The following is a 23,215-nucleotide window of genomic DNA, read 5'->3' as shown; positions in this document are numbered from 1 at the left end:
CATTTGGAAATATATGCCAACTTCTCTCATTAACTTCCAGAGTCTTTACTAAGCAATCAGTTTTGCATGGCAGCATCATAACTCATGACTTGAATTTGAAATTCAGCCAACATTCCAGTACTTCCTTCACAAAAATCATCAGGAAATTTCAAGAATTAACTAAGTACTGGCCAAAGACTCTTGACATTCTCTGACAGAAAATATACTTAAAGATTTATTCTAAGATACACTGAAGTGTTTTATATCATAACTATGGATAAACTTGGGTGTGGAAGTAGATTTTTCTGTTATTATATCATTGCTCACTGCAAATTCTACACCATCACAAACTTTGTATAAAGATGGTAAAGGTAAATATGGTTATCTTACTTTAGATTTGTAGGATTCAACACATATAAGTGTTTTTAGACAGATAACAGAAGTACATAAATACATGTTTATACATAATATATAAAATGTTAAAGACTGAATGTTTCAGTAATGTGTATGTGATTAATGAACTTTAAGAATGAGGCTTATATGACAAAGATGCAAAATGAGAGTGATGAAAACTATAGAATATGGACATTTCCCAACTTAATTTGATATTTAGCTACAAAGTGCTTACAGATTATGTACAAATAGTTAATATTAATCACTTGAAAAAGGATATGAATGTACCAAAATCTTAATAGCTATTTTCCTAAGAGGATTGAAGGGAGTTAAAATGTACAGGGCAGAGGTGGCACTGAACCGGAAGATGGCCTTCCCTTTATTCAATACTATAAAAGTCTGTAAGACAGGAACACAACATACAAGTATGAAAGTATAAACCACTTAAACTCTGTTATCTACTTTCTGTTACTTGTCATAGTAAATTATTCTAAAGTTAAATGAGAAAGCAGCACAATCACAATTTCTAATGTGCACCATGAAAACAAACTGTCACTGGATCTCTTCTTAATTAGAGAGGAAATCCAATGATACCATTTACCTTTTACCTGATACTTACCCTCAAGGTTATTGTACATAAGACAATTAGCCAAAAGAAGTCATTTATTTTCTTGATATTTTAAGTGTCTGAGTTAAATGAAAGTCTTAAATGGGTGCACACTTCATTTCATTCCAAAAAACTTAAGGCACTACATTCTTTTTATAGTGATTTCAGCTTTTCCAATTCAAATATCTTGAAAATTAATCCTGTGGAGCGCAAAATCATTCAATAGAACTGATACTATTTTTGAAATAAAGATTGTTTTTACCATCTATCCTCATAAAATAAACATTATCACTCTCTCCATAATAGAAAATAAAAACAGTCATCATCAAACCCACTCTTGGGTTAGATGGATGTAATCCAATAATTGATTTCCGGAGGCCAGGTTCCCTGGAGAGCATCTGTTGACCAGGAGTGCTAAATTCTCTACTGGGATTTCTGAGTTAGCTGACATATTAAATTCTAATCCCAATTGACCTCCTATCTTACATGGTGCTTTCTTATCACAGAAGAAAAGTCCAAAGATCCTAAAGAATCCAGGATCCACGAATGTGAATGAAATTCCTTCCAAAAATTAGACTTATTTGAGATCAATTGGCAGTGGGCAGATAAAACATTAAAGAAGCAACATGCAAGAGTGTAAAAAGAACTCCGGCTCAGTGTTTCCCAAGGTGTTTACTTATATAGACAGAGCCAGGAAGAAAGCCTTTCTCTCTGTGAAGAAGATATTTGTGGAAGGAAATTTTAAGCATCTTCATTTTAAATTCACCCATTCTTCAAAAGCTCTCTTTTTTAAGCCTTGGGATGCATATGTGCCCAGATCATGTTATGATATAGCAAGCATTAACTTTATGTTTGTTTTCTACTAAGAATCTTTGATAATAGTTAATTGTCTGTAGTCTTAGCTCATTAACAGATTTCCCCTATACTTGCAGGATTTTCTAAATTCAAGTAAAGCAAACCCACCCTCCCACCCCTCTACCCGCTAAATATTTATGGAGTTGGTTTTTTAAAATTAAGCACTTTCCATCTGGTACGGGTAGAAGTGTTCTAAACTGGCTGTGAAAGTATGGTCCCCCAACCGGTACTGGTTAAGTAGAGATATGGAGAGTCCATGTTTAGAAATTTGTAAGGCAATTTGACCAATTAATGTTATGTCTGTTTACTCTAATAATAAAAAAGTAAGGGGATGTTGTTGTGGGCCTGTTTTTCATTTCAGTTTTCTAGAAATTAATTTTTACTTCATTTTATAGAAGAATAGGGACCTCACCTCCTCAACAGAGTTTGAGAAGCACTGCTCCAAGTCTCAACTCTGCCTGCATTCCCTCTATCATCTTTGAAGGAGTATGAGTCCAGAAAACAGATAGAACTTTACCACAAAGTCCATTTGAAGGAAGGGAGAATTTCACCTGTGCTTACTAGAAGAACAATCACCTGTGTCAACAATACTTAGCCCTCTTTTTCTCTGATTCATTCAGGGATTCTGTCCCTGAATGACATTGTGAGATCATCGTAAACCTGAACAGACTTGTGCAATGCAAATGCCTTTGCCGTGGGGAATATGAGCACGTAAGGACACAGAAAGGTCCAAAGTGAGCTAGCTCAGGACTAAATATGATTCACCTTTCAAACGTACTGCATATACTTCCTTTCCCCCAAAATATGCTGAGTAAAATCTGATAGAAATCTTAGGGGCTGAGACGGCTGGGCGCAGTGGCTCACGCCTGTAATCCCAACACTTTGGGAGGCCAAAGTGGGCAGATCACCTGAGGTCAGGAGTCTGAGACCAGCTTGGCCAACATGGTGAAATCCCGTCTCTACTAAAAGCACAAAAAAATATTAGCTGGGCCTGGTGGCGGGTGCCTGTAATCCCAGCTACTTGAGAGGCTGAGGCAGGAGAACAGGAGAATCGCTTGAACCCAGGAGGCGGAGGTTGCAGTAAGCCAAGATCGCACCACTGCACTCCAGCCTGGGTGATGAGAATGGAACTCTATCTGAAAAAAAAAAAAAAGAAAAAAAGAAAAAGAAATATTAGGGGCTCAGGTAGGAGAACCAGTCAAAATATAGCACAGAATATATATTTTTTAAAATAAGAATGTCTTCATTTTTAAAGCCAATTTTGAAACAAATACTAGTGATACAAAGAGATCATGAGAAAGAAATGACAATCCATAGATGGCCTAAATCATGGGCTGGAGTGTGAGGATAATCAAGATGGTACTGTTTGTACCACCGTGGATAAGGAAAATAACCAGGCTCATCCTAAGGAGACAAGACCATACTTAGAAGAAAACACCTGTGATGCTGGCTCCTTGGCCACTGTTCAGCCCAAACCATGACCAGAGGTAATAGATGACCAAAACAAAAAAGACAGACAAGGAGTGGTAAAGTAAAAAGAAAAGCTAGAGATCTAAAAGAAGGGAGGGGGAGTATTTCTGCCCTGAGTACTAAAAAGTAAAAGAGGCAAGATTCAGAAACCAAACACAAAAGGGTCCAAAAAGGGAGTCGGCCTAGAAGTAAAAAGAGCGGAGGATTCTAGACAAAAATAGGGGAAAGGTGGGGACAGAGATAAATCTGTGAAAGGACATAAAATTACAGCTAGATAGGAGGAATACATTCTAGCTTTCCACACCACTGTAGGATGACTATAGTTCACAATAATTTATTATATAGTTTCAAATAGCTAGAAGGAAGATATTGAATGTTCCCAACACAAAAAGTGACAAATGTTTGAGATGATGGATATGCTAATTACTCTGATCTGATCACTATACATCATATGTATTGAAACCACTATATGCCTCATAAATATGTACCATTATTATGTGTCAATTTAAAAAATAAGATAAAAGGAGGCAGAAACTTAGCAAGGGTGAGTTTAATGAAACCAAAGCACTCCCAATGCTTATATGTGATTCTAAATCTAAAAGTCCTTTGACATAGACAAAATTAATACTTTGACACAAAAGTTAAAAACAAATGTGTTCAAGCCTTAGATGAAAACATTTACTGATTTTACAGTGTATTCACTTTATTCATTTATAAAATTTAAAGAATGTGTGGAAGATTATTTTGTAACAAGATTTATAAATGCAACGGAAAACACTTGCAAGTTGAATTTATAAATGGAATTAGTAAGGTTTTACTGACAACAGTGTTTGTTTTGCTTTAATTTTTCTTTTCTTTTTTTTTTTTTTTTTGAGGTGGAGTCTCGCTCTGTCGCCCAGGCTGGAGTGCAGTGGCCGGATCTCGGCTCACTGCAAGCTCGGTCTCCCGGGTTTACACCATTCTCCTGCCTCAGCCTCCCGAGTAGCTGGGACTACAGGCGCCCGCCACCTCGCCCGGCTAGTTTTTTGTATTTTTTAGTAGAGATGGGGTTTCACCATGTTCGCCAGGATGGTCTCGATCTCCTGACCTCGTGATCCGCCCGCCTCGGCCTCCCAAAGTGCTGGGATTAGAGGCTTGAGCCACTGCGCCCGGCCTTGCTTTAATTTTTCATAAGACATACTGTTGTGCAAGACATCCTTGCTACCCAGGAAGCTAGCAATAAGGCCAACAGTAAAGGACCATTTTTCATAGGATTTCTTCTGTGAGAACTCCACTTTTCTCAGATTGAAACATACATGCTTATGTGCAAACTTCATAGATGTAGCTTTAAGGTGTTGATGGATTTTAAACAGCCTTCCAATAAAGCAAAAGTACCCAGACATGTATAGCAACCCAATATGTATAACTTTAAATATGATAGCACTTTCATGTCAGAGTAAGTTCCATCTGGAATGTCAATTTTATTATTTGTAATTGATCTTATGTCTATTTCCTCAACTGTCTGTATCTTACCTTGCTTATACAGCCAAGAAGCCAATCATTCAGTTTGTAAGTGTTAAGAATTAATAAAAGGATACTTGTTTCCAAGGACTCTCAGATACAACTTTCTCGCACTAGTGGTATTGATGATATTTGAAGGGAGGGAAGAGTCTGAAGGAAATATTGTTTACTTACAACAAATACTTAAGTAGCTCTAGAGTTTTCAAATATATAGATATTTGCCTTCCCTGCTATACATATAAGAAAGGGCTCCAAGAGGGAAGAGTTCAAAGACTAGCTACGATATTGCTGTACCTTAAACTGTATAAACAAATATTATGTAGCTTTAAGCTAATCAAGATTTATGAACTATTAAACTGGGTGACTTTTTAAAAACTTTTTAAAAGAATGTATTGGTTAGCTTATTATAGTGAAGTATCTTAGCATCCTTTAAATCTAATTAGTTCAACAAAGATTTCATTAATACAACTTATCAGGAAAATTTTTATTCCATTAAGTCATTTGAATAAAAAAGAAACAGTTCAAAGTTGATGGTGGAGGAGAAAAGGTTTATACAGTAGTATCTAGCTGGAAACAAACCTCTCTTTACCACCCAAGGTTCATAGGAACATTGACATGACTGGCTCCACTTACAAGCGGCAAGACTTTGTGGTTTAGTACCATTCAGGCACACCTATGATTATTCTTAATATTTGTCCTTCCATTCGTTTGTTATAGGGCCAAAACAAATGCTTTAATTGCAGTTCTACAAATAAATAGAATTGTTCGAAATTAATCGCATCATTTTAACACGTGGATAATTTTCTGTTTCAAAACAAATTTTGAAGTATGGCATTGTGACTGAGGTAGCAACTAGATTTTATATATGAAAAATCACTTTATGGACTTATTTGCAGGAATGCAACATTCATACAATAGGGATTGTTGTACCTTGTCACTTATGTCTTTATATACAGGTACCAAAGTTATTGAGCATATATACAATAAGTTGGTAATTATCTATGAGCATTGCAGACATCCGGAAATGAGCAGGGACCTAGTTTAGGTCCAATTGTTAATTTCAACTGATTTCAATTCAAAATACATGTATTAACTGTTTAGTACAATATTTGCAATGCCCTTTGCTACAGTCTAAAGAGAAAACAAAGATACATAGGTTATGACACCAAGACATTTATAAACTAGGAGATTCTCAACTATTTGTTTTAATAGAATATAGAAGAATTGATGAAAGTTTACCTTGACCAGCACTTTCCAACAGAAATATAATGTAAGCTACAAATCTGAGCTACAGGTATGATTTTAAATTTTCTGAGAGCCACATGAAAAGAAAAACAAAGCAGGTGAAATGAATTTTAACCCAACATATCTGAATTATTATCATTTGGGCATGAAATTGATACAAAAATTTTTTTGAGATATTATGTGTATTTTTATACTATCTCTTAGGTCTTTGAAATCTGGAGTTACACTTACATATTTCAAGTACTCAGTAGCTACACAAGGCTAATTAATCTCCGCTGTATTGGGCAGCACAGACCTAAACTTAAACCATCCATTGTTCAGCAAGCTCATACCTTCTTCAGCAATCCTTGCCATGTAAAAATAATTTCTAGTTTTAAAGAAAAAGCAAGAAGTAAGTGATATAGAAAAATTGGTAATAACTCTGGTAATTAACAGTTTAATAATCTGGGAAGCAACATTACAAAAATATAAGTGTGATTTGTTTTATCTTATATTAAGAGTGCAAACTCTGAAATTAGATTTCTGGTTCAAAAGCTAACTTTGCTGCCTTCTAGCAGTGTGATCCTCAACAGGTTTCTTAACATTCTGTGACTCAGTTACCTCACTTGAAAACAGAATAAATGTACTTAGCTCACAGACTTGAAGTGATTCCAATTTAGTCAGTCAGATTTTGATACCTAGTTTTTATACTTTAAATAAGTAATCCAGATGATTCTGTCATAGCAGGGCTGTTAATCTGTTTTTGTTACCTAATAAAAAAGCACAAGCCATTGCCCAAATATTAATGATTATGTTGCACATGTGGATTGAAATCTTGCCCCTTGATCTAACTGAATAGTTACTAAGAAAATGATTGTTATAATGATTTGGTAGAAATTGCTATTTATGAAACTATATTTGTTATTATCTAGCAATCTTGTCTTGTTTCTGGGCTTAGAGAAAGTGATTTGTTGACGATCTTTTCCCATGATGGACATTGAATTTAACAAGCCATGGTTTTCCAGTTTCTTTTTTTCATTTAAATATAGCCATTACCTTAACTTTTATTTCAATCTGGGCACCATATTCTTCAAAGTACATAGTTTAAACAAAAGCTCTAACTTTGTGTTTCATCTAAACATTATTGAAACATTGCCAATTAACAGGACTGACTCCAAATTTATTGCACTTTCCTACTCTTCAAGTAAATCCACTGGCAAAGACAAGAAATAACACAGGAAGGTGAGCTATGATGATGAACACCACACAAAATGTAGAATGTACTACTGGTTGGTTAAATTTATCCTTTAGCTTCAAAGTTTAAAAGAGGCAATTTCCAACTTGTACATGAGCTGTGCTCCAAAAATGCATTTGGAAGTCAATTGTCTGGAAATGTGAATATATATGTGTGAATATATGTGTATCTGTGAATATTCTTGCAGATACACATATATTTCTAGATCCACAAGTCTATCAAACTGTTAATGAAGTACAATTCTGAATTAATGGCACTGCAAAACTTTATCACTATGTGTAAAAAAGTGTTACTCTGAAAAAGATAATTTCTTTCCTTGAAATAGCCCTGGAAGTCAGACCAGGAAAATTATCTGGCTCTAACTCCTACCCAGAAGTGCTATTAACTTTTTTCATAGCTCTAAGCTGCTAGCTTGGGAAGAGTTTCATGCATGAAGGGGCAGAGTTAGAGCCATGTTGCAAGAGGAGAGATGCTTCAAAGTTTTGGGTGTGAAGAGCAGCATAGATGGTCAGGAGATTCCATTAGTATAATACATACCCCTGGGGACATTTCTTATGCTGGGACAATTCCATGGTATATAATTTTTTTCCCAAGGACATTAAATGGTCTCACCTACTTCCCTTAACATTTATTATAGCCTGTGAGTTCAAGCCAAGATTTTCTTCCTTTTCTGGCTCACTGGGGGATGAAAAGTTTTCTTGCAGGCTTTCTACCTGACTCTGAAAAGAGTATGCCATATTTAATATTTTTTTATCTCCTGGTCTTATTCAATTTTTTCCTTTCAACCAGGGATAATCAGACTAAACAACAATCTGTGTCACTTGCCTACCTGTGTGCCACCTAGCTTTAATATATAGCCTTCACCTAATGACAGATGTGGTCCTTAAGCCACAGATGACAAACTAAAATGCCCACAGAGGCTAAGTGACAGTAGGTACCTGCCAGTTTTAGGCATATAAGTCAGTGATGCCTGAACTGATATTTCAAAAGAAATCCTTAGATGTATAATTTTGTGTGTGTGTGAAAGATTTTCTGATCTATAAATGCTAGAAAATAATTCAAAACTATAAGTAATTTTGTTAGTTTAACAATACATGTCTGTGAACTCCATGCCTCATAGTCAGTTTTTAAACACTGTTGCCATAAGCTCACACAAAAGAGAAGAATTTGTACCTAGAGAAGAATCTGTAAAATTGCTTGTTCCTAAGCTTTAGCTGGGTGGGATGGGGGAGGGTTGGGGCCAGTGGAGGAGATAACTCTGCAGAAGGTGCCTCGCTAGAAAGTGCCTAACTAGGCTTTTGTCAGCCAAGGCTGCAGAGCCCTCAACCTCTTCTCCAGCAGAGAAGAAACTATAACCATAAGGAAAAAGAATAAAATCTGGAGCTGAAACATTTTTCAGCCCTATATCATCAGAATGTACATACCATGGATCTGCTATGCTATTATATGGTCAGTTAATTTTTCTTTGACTGGAAAGAACACATTTGAGCCCAGTTTGATTACAAGCTTGCTGTGTGAGGACTATGAGCAAACTATTCCCCTCAATTTCTCCATCTCAATGGAGAAGATTATACTAGTACTAATCTCAGGACTGTTTTGAGGATGAAGTGAAATAAAACATGTCAATGCCCTTAGTGAATTCTAAAGTGTCAATAAAAATATAAGGATTAAAATATTTAAAATGTATCTCTGTATTCTAACTCTTAAATATACACATATAAGAACATTTCTGTTTCTCCAAGCATGGCCAATTTTAGTATTGGAATTTTCAGGTTCAATATCTTTCTTCTCAAACTTCCTACCTAAGAAAACGAGGCCATCAACTTCCTTCTGTCTGACACCTAAACACCTCCACACCCAATTCCGATTCTATCCATTATTCTCCATCTCCATGGTCAAAATGCTAGATCAAGCATAAAACTCCTAAATTTCTCCATAGAGAAGTTGAGTGATTTTTAACACTGTAAAGTGGACCATGTTACTCCTGTACCCAAATACTTGTTGGGAATTCATTTTGCTTTGAAGATAACCTTCAAGCTCTTTAAGAGGTACTGAAAGATCCCCTTTATGTAGCCCCAGGTCTACCTCCCCAACCTCACCTTATTCTCTTCTTACATATTACAGGTCAGCTTGATTATATGTCTTATTTTATGCTGTTCTCTTTCCTTGGAAGATTCTCCTCTCCCTCCTCCTTTTTAACCTTCAGATCCCAATTTAAATGCCATTTCCTTATAGAGGCACGCAATTTAAATTTCCTGAACTGATGCTCTTTGAAAATAGATGCTTATCACCCTACTGGAATTTAGTGTGAAAAAAAATTCTAATTAGTTTAGAAGCTAATCTAGATTACTGAGTGTCTAAGATTTTAGTTTTTACAAAGGCAGGAAATGGCCAAGTGGTGAAATGACCAGTAAGGGTCTGGGAAATACTGCCAGCCTAGGAGACAAGAATCACATCTTGCAAAATGGCATGAGTAGGAAACAGAAAGAACAGCTATAGGCTTATTTAGATTCTATCACTGACTTCTCTTTTTTCCACTGCTGTTATTAGTGCTATGACTGCAAATCCAAACCAGCATGACAATGGGCCATGGAAACTCATTGGTCTAGTTTTAAAACTAGTCTCTGTTACTTAATAGTTTTGTGATCTTAGGCAAGTTATTTAACCTCAGTTTCATTATTTTTAAATAAAGACAAGAGCTATCTTGAAAGAATCTGTGGATTTAAAAAGAACAGTAATTGTACTGATATTATTATATATAGCATGTAGAGTACATAGCTTTTTTTTTTTTTTTTTTTCTTTGTCCGCTTAGGACACCTTTTCTAACAGTTCCTCTTCTCTTCCTTTTGGAGTAAACCTCTGCCCCACTGTCTTCCCATGTTGCTTGGTGGAGCTGATCCACCCCTTGGCAACACAGGTTAGTATGTGACAGAGACCATCCCATACCAAGGAGACCATCACATACCACTGCCCAAAGTGAGTGTTTCAGAGGAGGCCATGTGACCTAACTAGAATCAATTCTAGGACAACTGCTCGAGCTTTTGAAGAAAACGTGAGCCTTTTTTCTTTTTTCTTTCTTGTTTTAGTGAGCAGAAGATAGTAGTTACAAGGCTGTAGGATGTTAGTTTAGCACCACTGGTGGCTATTTCTGCCATTTGTGGAAGAGCCAGCCTGTAAATGAAGCCAGCAGAGTTGAAAGCAGAGGTAACCATGGAAAAGGACTACCCTCATGATATCATTTCAGGTACTGGGTATTTTGATATTAAAACCAGATTCGCTAGACACATTTCCTTTATTTTTCCCCAAAAGTTGTTTCTGTTGGGTTTTGGTCACTTTCAATTGAAGGATCTCCTATTGATATGGCAGATACTCTAAAAATGCCAACCATCATTTTATTTATCAACATCACCATCTTGGGACTGTTTCTGAGACAGAGACAGGGAGGTGACAAAGGAAAAAGAAGCACAAGGAAGAAACAGCGCACAGGGAGGAGAAAGATTGGGAAGTCAACTACAGGGTCGTGGATGTAAGGGAGAGTCTGGGTGACTTGAAGTTTTAGAGGAGCTGATGATAAGTAAAGAACAACTACACACTGGGGACTGCCCATATGATAATTCGTGGAATTATAAGTTTTTAATAATCATCCACTTTTCTGATTTCCCATTAATTACTTTTGCAAGGAAAACTCCACAATCTCAATTAAAAACAAAACAAACTCTCTCCACCCAGTTTAACAACTAAAAACTCCTGTGGCAGTGATATACCAAACATGAATTTGAAATCACAGACTCGTATATGACTTCTCATGCAGCCCAACGAAAAGACAGTGTGCATCTTTTTAGAACAGCTGACAGAAAGAGAGAATAAGTTATTTTGAAATGATCCATAAGACTTTTAAAAAATGAATACATTTCTGCACTTCATAATTAACAAACATCCATTTTTACTACAGATCTAAAATATCTCATTCTATTTCCAGTAAACTGTCACATTGTTAAAATGATATTTTCTTCCATGATAATAATGAGTCATCTGTAATTTTAACAAGAACATGAGAAGAAAGACATTTTCTGTAATAAAGAGTGGGTAAAGAATTTGAATGTAGAGCCACATGGTACAAAATCAGCCCAAGCTATGAAAGGAAACTGTGAAAAAAAGTTCCATGAGGGAAAAAAAAGGTGTGTTCACAAGTTAAAATGTGCCTTGCTACACAGCTAAAGTAAATAAACAAATAAAGGGAACCCAATCTGGAATCATGTTCTAAAGACCACTAAGTCAGAGTTAACATGATATGAAAAATACTGTCATTGTATTATGATAGCAATTTTTCCCCTGAGTTTTTAACCTGGAATTATGAAGGCTTAAAACATCTGAGGATCTAAAAACCTTCTAATGCTTCTATGCATCAGGAATGTTCATGAGATGGTTGCTACTATTGCTTTAGTTACTACTACAATATTACTGAACATGGATTAAACTACTTCAACAATTTTAGTAGAATATTTGAACATTATATAATTTGCACATCTTAAACTGGGACAAAGAGGATAAAAATATGTGGGCATATGCCATTGGAAAATACACCCTCAGCAGTGACATTTTTATAAGCTCACTGACATTGCCTTTGTAAAAGATTACAGAGAGCTTCAGTGTGGTGGTTGTGTTGTTTTTATTCACAAAAATTCTTTGCATGTACACTACTGAACTTTAATGTAAAATATAACATAAGGAATTGATTCTGTAAATATTTGTACAGTTGGCTTGTTTTGTTTATTCTATATAGTTGAGAAAAAAACCAGAGTCTTTGTATACTGATGCAAAGACACATTAACTATTGTACTAGAGTCCAACTTTAGGGAAATCACTAGTCTAACTGCATATGCCATTTTACTCAGGCAAACCTAATCTACACCCCCAATATCAGCATTAGTGGAAAATCTCATCCTAATAAACATTTTCTCTGGTGACATTTCCACTATTTGACCATTTAACTGTGTCAAGGATACTGTATATATGTACTGCATTGTTTTAATGAAGATCACCCAGCCAATCGCTGATAACCCAGTCACTAAAATAAAATTAGTCTTTGAATATTGAAAGAAATATTCATTTTTTAAAAAGGTTCAGATTTTGCTAAGCATTCCAACTTTAGTCAGAGCAAATTAATTCAGTTTAAGAATATTCTTCAATACTGAAATAATCCAATTAGAAACGAAAATTAAAGACAGAAAAAAGCGTACAGGCAACTTATAAAAGTCTTAAGACATAAAAACACAAAAGAAGGAAATTTCAAACACACAACTCCATCATGTGTTCTAAGCACACCATGTTAGTTTTTAAGGATTTCAGCCCTGCAAAAAGCTTTATGTGCATTGCTGTTGAATAACTTACATTTGAAGATGTGCTTGGTGTCAGCTCAATGTAAAAGCCATGAATATACCTTACCTTGGGGAAAACTCTTTCCTGATAACAATATTTCTCTTATCAGGTTGTTCTACTTGCACACTGTGATTTGTTCCAAAATGCCAAAATGCTTTTCTTTCCTCATACCATGTGCATTTGAAGATAAGGACAGAAGATGTTAAGAGCAAGTTTAGATGTGAGCCTAACAAAGTTTATAAGGGTTTCCTCAACACAAGAATCTGGCTGTCACTTCATCAGAGTTGGCCTTTCACCCTCAGTTTTAAGATGTTTCTTTTGAGTATTTTGAAAATGTTTGCACGATTTTGATTTACATCTGTCTTTATATCCTTTGCTATACACAATTCATTATAGACCAATTATGGATCATTTTATTTGGGGACATCCCCTCAAGACAATCACTTTTATCAGTCTGAAAGTTCTTTAATTTAAAAAAAGAAGATTGATTGGATGTTCTGGTTTCCAAATGAAGAATGTCTACCTTTGTCAACATGCATTAATTTGGTCTTTCTCAAAACATTCATTTTTTGTTTTACAAATAAAGACCCAGCCTAGGAGCAGAGATACTAAATTTCTTCCCTGTTTGATTAAGGGATAGATGCTGGGTGGCTTTAATAATTTTTAGATGGTGATTGCCACCAAAGAGGTGAAGACGGGGTGTCCACGGGTAGCGAAAGGTCTGTTGAGGTTGGAGACCACTAACACATCCCAAGAGCAGCCTTTGAATAAACTGGAAGTATCCAATGGCTATAAACACAGTAGCACACTCTATGCTGTGAATGAATTTCTGCCTGGAACACACCAGAGTCTTCACTTCAATAATGAAGTCATTTTAAATGAATTAAAATGTTTAAGCAAGTGGATTGTCTGCATTTTTACTTTTCTTATGCAAATAAAGTCCCCGTAGTTTGCTTAATTTGGACTTTGGCTTTTCAGATATATTAATTTCCAAAGAGCTGATTAAATAATAAAGTGCAACTTTTCTCATAACTTAAATGGCAGTTATGAGATTAATATCTCTTACCAACTAAGATTTGACAATATGGTGTTCAAAAGCAAAGTTAGAAGAAAATGAAATACATGGAAAATGATCCATTCCTTCCTCTACTGTGAAATGAATAGACCAGTTTTTAAAAAGGGAAAATATGTTATACTTAAACTGATTATATCCTGAAAAGTTAAAAAAAATCTGAACCTAAGGCTAGTCAACCTTTTGTGAAGCTCTTGCCTCTGAAACTGTAGCTGTCAATCAGAAGTGATTTATAAAACTGCCTCAAATTCACATATTACAAATGCCAAACTTTTGCATGCATTTGACAAGGACTAACTTCACACAGAACTGGGCCAGAAACAGGGGCCCTAAAAGTTTAGGGTGCATTTTAAAGTCCAGGTTCAACAAAAAATTTATTTAATTACAATCTTTGTGCCCTGTCTTTCCACTAAGATTCACAAATGCATTGTGTCATGTGAAAAAGAAGAAAATATTACGAATCACCTAACGTCATACATTTAATTTAAAATCAATGCAATAATCTTTTTAAAACTTTTTATGTTTTTCTTTTTGGTTTGCTGAAACGACAGTCATAATGAATGGTTGGATGCTTAACATAAGGTATTCATTTCAAGCACGGATATAAAAAAAGCACGCATTCAAATATCGTTTATAGGTTCTTCAGGTTATGACATTTTCGTTAATTCTTACCAATATTAATACATTAATACCAAAATATTAAATAACTTGTAAAATTCTAGTTTATGTAAAAATGTTAATTTACAGGTAAAAAATTTCTTCAGGAAATTAATTGATTTGTTGTTTATAACATGACATAGAAATTGCAAACCCTTGTGGCATCAAATTTGTTTGCATGAAAAATTAGTACTCATATTTTCTGTAGTCTTTATAACTCATGATTTTGAGATTTCCAAGTATTTCCAAGTACAGAAAGTACAAAAAATTGTATAGTAAATCTAATCTGTGGAGAGAATCTGTCAATTTGTTAAATTAGTTGCCCATTTCCTTCCTCCCTTCCTCCCTTCCTCCCTTCCTTCCTTCCTTCTTCTCTTTTCTTTTTCTTTTCTTTTCTTTCTTTCTTTTCTTTTTTTTTTTTTTTTTTTTTTTGACAGAGTCTTGTTCTGTCTCCAGACTGGAGTGTAGTGGCGCTACCTCAGCTCACTGCAACCTCCGCCTCCAGGGTTCAACAAACGATTCCCCTGCCTCAGCCTCCCGAGTGCCTGGGATTACAGGCGCGCGCCACCACGCCCAGCTAAGTTTTTGTATGTTAGTAGAGAAGGGGTTTCACCATGTTGACCAGGATGGTCTGAATTTCCTGACCTCATGATCCGCCTGCCTCAGCCCCTTAAAGTGCTGGGATTACAGGCTTGAGCCACTGCACCCGGCCTCTTTTTATTTGTCATGGTGCATTTGGGACAGTTTCGTGTGTTATGATATAATCAATTCATTTCTCATGTATATGCATAAACCACCCACAAATGTGTTTCATTTCTTAAACAGAAGGATACTTAAGATTTTGTGCTAATTCAGCATGTGTTGGTGCTACAACAGTCCAAGGAATGAAGTAGGCAATTAGCAGCAAAATACGCCCGATAAAATACACTCACTTTCTTATTGATATAGTAGGGGTCCAGGTCCTCCAGGGGCTCTGACACCATCTCTGGAGGAATGTCTCCATAAATAAATGGAAGGTTCTTTCCAGCTTCCAAGTCACTATTTGGCTTTGGGCCATTTTCGTCGTCATCTTTTTTGTCTGGTTTGGGATTCTTAGCCTTTTCTTCTGCAATGCGTCTTTCAATAGCCGCAAGAGATTCTCTGGTGAAGAAGTTGAAGCTGTCAGGTCCTGGTGGTACAAGCACTGTTTGCTCCATCTTGTCATCCTGCACATTTTAATTACCATTTATTCTGCATATGAAATTCCTAAAATAAAAGGAATACAGATATTTTAAAGAGAGGACTAAGAGATGTTAACATAAATAAATTCTTGTCATGAAACACGAGCTAGAGGATTTAAATTTTGCTTTCTCCTTAAATTGAAAGGTGATTTCTAGAGAAAAAATTTTAACACAAATGGTTTCTGTGTTGAGTTTAGTTAAGCAACCCATATTTATTAATTATTGTGCTTTACTGATACAGGAACTGTGCCATGAATTTTAAAAGTGGCTCAAATATGGCCTTAATCAAAGTACATTAGGCTAATTACCACCATGTCCTAATGAGTTATTCAGTCTGTGACACACCAAGAAGATGGAGACTGTGCTTATAAAGGCAAAGGATAGCTCATTTAACAAGGATGAGGGGAAAACCAATTGTCTCTGAGAGGACATAAAATCTAACCCTCTAGGTCTGACAAGTGATTCCTGGCCAAGCTAGCCAGGATAGTTTGCAGTGACCAACCTTAATGACCAATAAAATAGTTACTGCTGTCCTGACTGGGCTTTAACCTCTTCTAAGATTTGAGATAACTTGAACTATGTCCTGTTCACTTCATTAGCCATGCATGGTTGGCTTACTTGAACATATAAAGATAAAGACAGTCCACAGTTGGACAAATGTCATTTATGTGAGTAAGAAGGAGAGAAAAACTAGGCTGTAAAGAAATTACTAGATGGAGGTGGGGGTGGAAGAAGATAGCTGTAAGTGCAGGAGACAGCAGGATTCTTCTGTTTCAAGAAAAATGATCAGAAAGAAGTCAGGGTGCCATAAACTCAATGGAAACTGAAGTGCTTTTCTTCACTGGAGCAATAATGAAATTCTTGCTGATTCTATAGTCCTATAGTGCTAACCATATTATGAAGGCCTGAGGCAAAACCATCAACCTCATACAGCAGAGTCAGACCTGATCTGATGCCAGACGCCAAATCCCAAATGTATTGTTTTAAGGCATATTTAATATGAGCTCAGATTTCACAGATATTACCGAGCCAAAACATTCCAGAGCCTAAGTTGCCACTTGGCCATGAATTTTATCTGGAGACTGCATTAACTCATTAAGGTCAGCAAGCTATGGTACAGTTAATTACAGCTTTGGTGTATATAAACTGCAATAAGAAAATTGCAGTCATAATTATTTTGTGAGGGACAGAGACCTCAAATTTCAAGGAGGTTCTCATTGCTGTGAGGTTTATAACCATATTTTTCAGAGTGGATGATCAGAAGAAGGGAGGACTCAAGTTTAAATATGTACCCTTAGTCTATTAAGTGAGGTTTTCAGAGGTTCTTACAACTTTACCTGCAGTTATTTAGTACCTGCAAGAATAGGTTGCCTGTCAATCAATGAAGACTGAATGTTCTGTCTACAAACTCTGGTTCCCCTACAAGGCATCAGGAAAATACTAACATTTATTTTTTGCAAATAAAAGTTTATGGATAACAAATATAGTAACTTTTGTCAAAAGAGAAATAAAATATTCTGATGTATATATATAATTTTTGTTTTTAACTAGCTTTTTAATAGAAAATATATGTAAATGATATAAACACAAACATCTACAAGAAAATGCGGTATAATGTCTCCTTTTTACCTTGTTTCTCCAGGCCCAATTCCCCTTCCTAGAGGCAACCACTGCTACCTATCTCCTATACATTTTTCCAAGCATGTAATATGTATGTGCTAGAACATGAGTATATGTATGCATATTCTATTTTAAAATACATATACAAACAATCTTATTATACAAACTGTTTTACACCAGCATTTTTTACTTAAAATGTATATTAGAGTTCATTTATCTTAATTTTTATAGATTTGACTCATACCTATTACTGGCTACTTGGGTTTCCATTACATGTTACGTGCCATAATTTATTTAACCAATTCCCTGAATGTATTTGGGTTGCTTCCAATCTTTAGCTAATATTGAATAAAGTTGCAAGTAATACATTTTTACACACATACTTTCAAATAAATGTGGATATATTTATAAAATTAATTTTTAAAGGTAGACTTTGCTTTGCAAAGAATGAATATTTAATTATGATAGTTACTGCAAAACTACTCTCTATGGAGTTTGTATGAACTTATTCTCCTGACAGCAATGTAACAGAGTGCCTATTTATCCTCACCAATATAATGTGTTATCATATTTTTGATATTTCCAGCCTGACAGGGACAAAGATGAGAGCATATTACAATTTTAATTTGCATTTGTCTTACTATGAGAAAAGTGGAACATATTTTTCTTATACTTAAGAATTATTTTTTATTTTCTTTCTTGCAACTGCCCATTTTTTCCTTTTATTTTTTCAATCTATAGCAGCTTTTAAGACAAAATATTAGCCACTTGATTTTTTGATGTGTGGTCTTTTTAAAAATATATGTTTTTTGACTTTATGGTGTTTTGTGCTACAGATTTTAAATGATTTAATTAAAAATGTTAAAATTTTTATGTGATTATCTAATTCTTATTTGGCTTCTGGATACTGCATAATGCTTAGAAAGGCATCCAGAGGGATGGGCAGTAAGGGGTAGGAAAAAGGATATAAAATATATACAGACACACACATGCATATATATCACCTTTTCTTCTTGTATTTTTAGCATTTTGATGGTTTAATGTTATAAGTTTAAATATTTTATCTATTTGGAATTTATTTTCTATATGGAGTGAGGTAGAGATCAAAGAATAACTAAATAAAAGCAGAGATAGTCCATGTCTTTGGATAGGAGTATTCAATATATCAAAGACACCAGTGCTTCCCAACTTGAACTAAAGGTTTAATTCAATCTCTGTCAAAATCCCAGCAGTTATTTTGTGGATATTGATAAAGTGATTTTAAAGTTTATATGGAGAGACAAAAAAACCCAAAAGAGCCAACACAATGTTGAAGAAGAACAAAGTCGGAGGACTGACACTAACCCAACTTTAAGACTTACTATAAAGCTGTAGTAATCAATACAGTGTGGTACTGACAAAACAGCAGATAAATGGATCAATGGAATAGGATAGTGAGTGTGAAGAAGGCCCACATAATTATAGCCCACTGATCTTTAATAAAGAAGCAAGGTAATAAAATGAAGAAAAGATAGTCTTTTCAACAAGTATTGCTGGAATAACTAGACATCCAAATGAAAAAAAAATGAACCTAGACATACAGACCTTACACCTTTCACAAAAACTAATTCAAAATGGATCACAAATCTAAATGTAAAGTGCAGAACTAAAAATCTACTAGAAGATAATATTGGAGAAAACCTAGTTGACTCTAAATTTGTTGATAACTTTTTACTTCTCTGTTTTTCTTGGAAATGTCTCATCTTCATATTTGAGTTCTGGAATATTTCTGGCGATAATCTCAGTGCCATATATATGTTTTTGGTTTTCTAGCAGTGATGGTGAGGAGGAGTTGTGCCAGCTTGCTTCTTCACTGCCATTTTGGAACCAGAACTCAGGTGATGACTTTTTAGATATAACACCAAAGGTATGATCCATGAAAAAAAAAGAATTGACAAACTAGACATCATTAAAATGAAAAACTTTTGCTCCGTGAAGGATACTGTCAAGAGAATAAGAAGGCAAGCCACATGCCGGGAAAAAATATTTGTAAAAGACATGTCTGATAAAGGACTGTTATCCCAAACATACAATAAATTATTAAAACTCAACAATAAGAAAATGAACAATCTGAATAAAAAATGGGCCAAAGACCTGAACAGACACTTCACCAAAGAAGACACACAGATGGCAAATAAGCATATGAGAAGAAGAGGCCCCACGTCATATGTCATTACTGAAATGCAAATTAAAACAATAAGATACCACTATTTACTCATTAGAATGGTCGAAGTCCAAAACACTGACAACATTAAATGCTGATGAGGATGTGGAGCAATAGAACCTCATATTTATTGCTGGTGGGCAAGCAAAATGGTACCGTAAGTTGGAAGACAGTTTAGCAGTTTCTTAAAAACCAAACATACTCTTACCATATGATCGAGCAATTGCATACCTTAGGATTTAACCCAAAGGAGTTGAAAACTTATGTCCACACAAAATCCTGCACACGGATGTATACAGCAGATTTATTCATAATTGCCCAAACCTGGAAGCAACCAAGATGTCCTTCAGTAGGTGAATGGATAAATAACATATGGTACATCCAGACAGTGGAATATTACTCAGCATTAAAGGAAATGAGCTATCAAGCCATTAAAAGACATGGAGAAACTTTAAATACATATTAGTAATTGAAAGAAGCAATCTAAAATGGACATGATTCCAGCTATATGACATTATGGAAAAGACAAAACTATGGAGACAATACAAAGATCAGTGATTGCCAGGGCAGTGGAAATACTTTGCATGACATTATAATAATGGACACATGCCATTATACATTTGTACAAACCCATAGAATGTACAATACCAAGATTGAATTCTAATGTAAACTACGGACTTTGGGTGATTATGATACAGCAATGTGGGTTCATCAATTGTAGCTATATATAATACCTAAACACTTTCTTTAAAACAGCTCTTGAATCAAAGAGGACTTTGATTCTAACACATATAACATAGCACATATACTAAAATATATATGATATAGGTATATTTGAACTGCATTTAATTTATTAACTTAGGGAAAAATTCTTCCATTGTATTTTTCTCTTCTAAACAGATTATTTTTACAGTAATACATATGTACTACTCTGGTGCAAGATATTGATAGTGGGGGGGGCTCTGTGTGTGTAGAGAAAGGGGAAACTCTGTATTTTTGGCTTAATGTTGCTGTGAACCTAAAACTACTATAAAACTAGTCTATTTCAAAGAGAAAAAATACAATGGAAGAAATGTTCCTAAATATAATGTAAGCATTTGTAAAAGCTTTGACTAAATCCCAAAAGTAAATATAAATGGATGGAAAGGTATATCCTATTATTAGATAGGTATGCTATATCATAAAGACATAATTTTCCCTAAATTAATAAATTAAATGCAGCCTTTGAAAAATAATCACAAAATTCATATAACTAGAGAAATCTATTTGAAACTTCATATGGAAAAATAAGCAAACAAGAATAACCAGAAAATTCTTAAAATGAATTTTGGTTTCAAAGTCCTCACTGATGCAAGAACTATTTAAAAGAAAGTGTTCAAAATTTTTGAATGATAGATTTTCCTTCTAATTTTTAAATTTATGTTTAGTTTTATTACATAATGATCTGACAATGTAGTTTGTACCATTTCTGTTTCTTGGAATTTATTTTAATTTTTTTTTTATCCTACTAGAGGTTGTTTTTAACAATGACTTTTCTAAGAACATTAAAAGGAAACTGATTCTTTCTTTTAAAGCAGTAGAGCTCAGTATGTCTCAATTATATTGATCTTATTTCTTATCTTATGTTGACCTTCTATGTCTGTACATATTTTTTTCTATTTGATTGTTCCAAGTTGAGAGAGGTGAATTAATGTCTATTTAATGTGTTTTTATTTATTGTGGTTTCTGTCATTTCTGTTCTATGAATTCCAATGCGGTATTGTTTGATGTGTAAGTAACACTTATGATCAGATCTTTGGAGTGAATTGAACCCTGTTCTTCCTTAAATGGCCCTTGTTAATCTTACTGTAGTTTCTTCCCTTTAAATACAACTTTGCCTCATAGCTTATGACGACTTTAATTTCTACTTATTTGCATTTATCTAGTATGTCTTTTTCCATCAGTTTGGTTTCATCCTTTTCTTTTCACTGTTTCAGCACTTTCCTTAATACGTATATGTTTAGATATCATATATAGGTATATTTTAACATATGTAATCACTACAACAATCACCATCTTTCTTTTTTTTATTATTATTATACTTTAAGTTCTAGGGTACATGTGCACAATGTGCAGGTTTGTTACGTATGTATATTTGTGCCATGTTGGTGTGCTGTACCCATCAACTCGTCAGCACCCATCAACTCGTCATTTACATCAGGTATAACTCCCAATACCATCTCCCCCTCCCCCCTCCCCATAATAGGCCCCGGTGTGTGATGTTCCCCTTCCTGAATCCAAGTGATCTCATTGTTCAATTCCCACCTATGAGTGAGAACATGCGGTGTTTGGTTTTCTGTTCTTGTGATAGTTTGCTGAGAATGATGGTTTCCAGCTGCTTCCATGTCCCCATAAAGGACACAAACTCATCCCTTTTTATGGCTGCATAGTATTCCATGGTGTATATGTGCCACATTTTCTTAATCCAGTCTGTCACTGATGGACATTTGGGTTGATTCCAAGTCTTTGCTATTGGGAATAGTGCTGCAATAAACATACGTGTGCATGTGTCTTTATAGCAGCCTGATTTATAATCCTTTGGGTGTATACCTAGTAATGGGATGGCTGGGTCAAATGGTATTTCTAGTTCTAGATCCTTGAGGAATCGCTATACTGTTTTCCATATGGTTGAACTACTTTACAATCCCACCAACAGTGTAAAAGTGTTCCTATTCCTCCACATCTTCTCCAGCACCTGTTGTTTCCTGACTTTTTAATGATTGCCATTCTAACTGGTGTGAGATGGTATCTCATCGTGGTTTTGATTTGCATTTCTCTGATGGCCAGTGATGACGAGCATTTTTTCATGTGTCTGTTGGCTGTATGCATGTCTTCTTTTGAGAAATGTCTGTTCATATCCTTTGCCCACTTTCACCGTCTTTCAAAGAGAGTGCCACACTTGGTGTTATCGTCCATGAAGTTGTGTGAAAGGACAGAAACAGTTACTAAAAGCCTTCCTATTATCCAGAAATACTGCATTTGAGAAAAGCTCTCTAAAGAAAATCTCCCTGGTCACTGGCTACCATTTACTGGAGAAATAAACAACCAAGAAAGTAGAAGACATGAATTCTACACTGACAAATATGATCAGTTCAAATGTATTATATATAATTATAAATTACTTAAGATACAGGAATTATATTCATATGTGAGCAATATAACCCACATTATAATGAGAGCATACTGATACTAGAAAAAGTATTTTTTTAACTCTAAGTAGATCTTCTCTTCAAATGCTACCTAAAAATAAATTATGTTACAATAATTATAAGAATAAAACCCATTAAAAATCCCATAAGGTTAATTATAAAATACCTAAAAACTGTCAAATATCATTCAATATTAATATTTTTCAGTAATATTATGAAAAATGTTCTAAATTACATTTGAAATCTGTACTTATTCTATTAAAATACAGAAATAAATCATGAATATTCCATTTACACTTACAAAGGAGATTTCACCTCTTTCTTCTAAAAATTTATAACAGAAGACTTAATTGTCCCAATTTATGAAAATACATGCCACTAGATATGGGGTAGTAACCTCATAGAATCTGCAGTTTTGTCTTACAGCTTTCTCTTTACATAAAAACCAGCATTTAAATATTTGGTTACATAGAGGAGACCTTGCTCCTTTCAAAAGAGATAAGACAATGAAACTTTCCTAACAAGAGAAGACTTCAAAGAGAGAGGCCTTTTCAAGATGACTATGGTTATGCATTTGGACAAAATAAAATTAA

At 34.8% G+C, this 23,215-nt stretch overlaps 1 protein-coding gene across 1 annotated transcript in view; it reads right to left on the bottom strand.

The window, feature by feature from the left end:
- LOC117094914 (sodium channel protein type 1 subunit alpha) overlaps positions 1-15,632 on the bottom strand; it is an 85,102-nt gene extending 69,470 nt beyond the window's left edge. Inside the window, exons 1-2 of the mRNA XM_033231250.1 lie at positions 15,324-15,632; positions 653-771 (exon numbers count right to left, since the gene is read on the bottom strand). Of these exons, the coding sequence (XP_033087141.1) occupies positions 653-771; positions 15,324-15,587 (383 nt within the window). The 5' untranslated portion in view covers positions 15,588-15,632. The remainder of the gene's footprint in view (positions 1-652; positions 772-15,323) is intronic.
- Between the last annotated feature and the right edge of the window lie 7,583 nt (positions 15,633-23,215).

This window comes from Trachypithecus francoisi, unplaced genomic scaffold (genome assembly GCF_009764315.1).
Source record: "Trachypithecus francoisi isolate TF-2019V2 unplaced genomic scaffold, Tfra_2.0 Lachesis_group13, whole genome shotgun sequence".
NCBI classification, from domain to species: Eukaryota; Metazoa; Chordata; class Mammalia; order Primates; family Cercopithecidae; genus Trachypithecus; species Trachypithecus francoisi.
The sequence above is the reverse complement of the archived record's forward strand: the minus strand, read 5'-3'. Positions and strand labels throughout refer to the sequence as shown.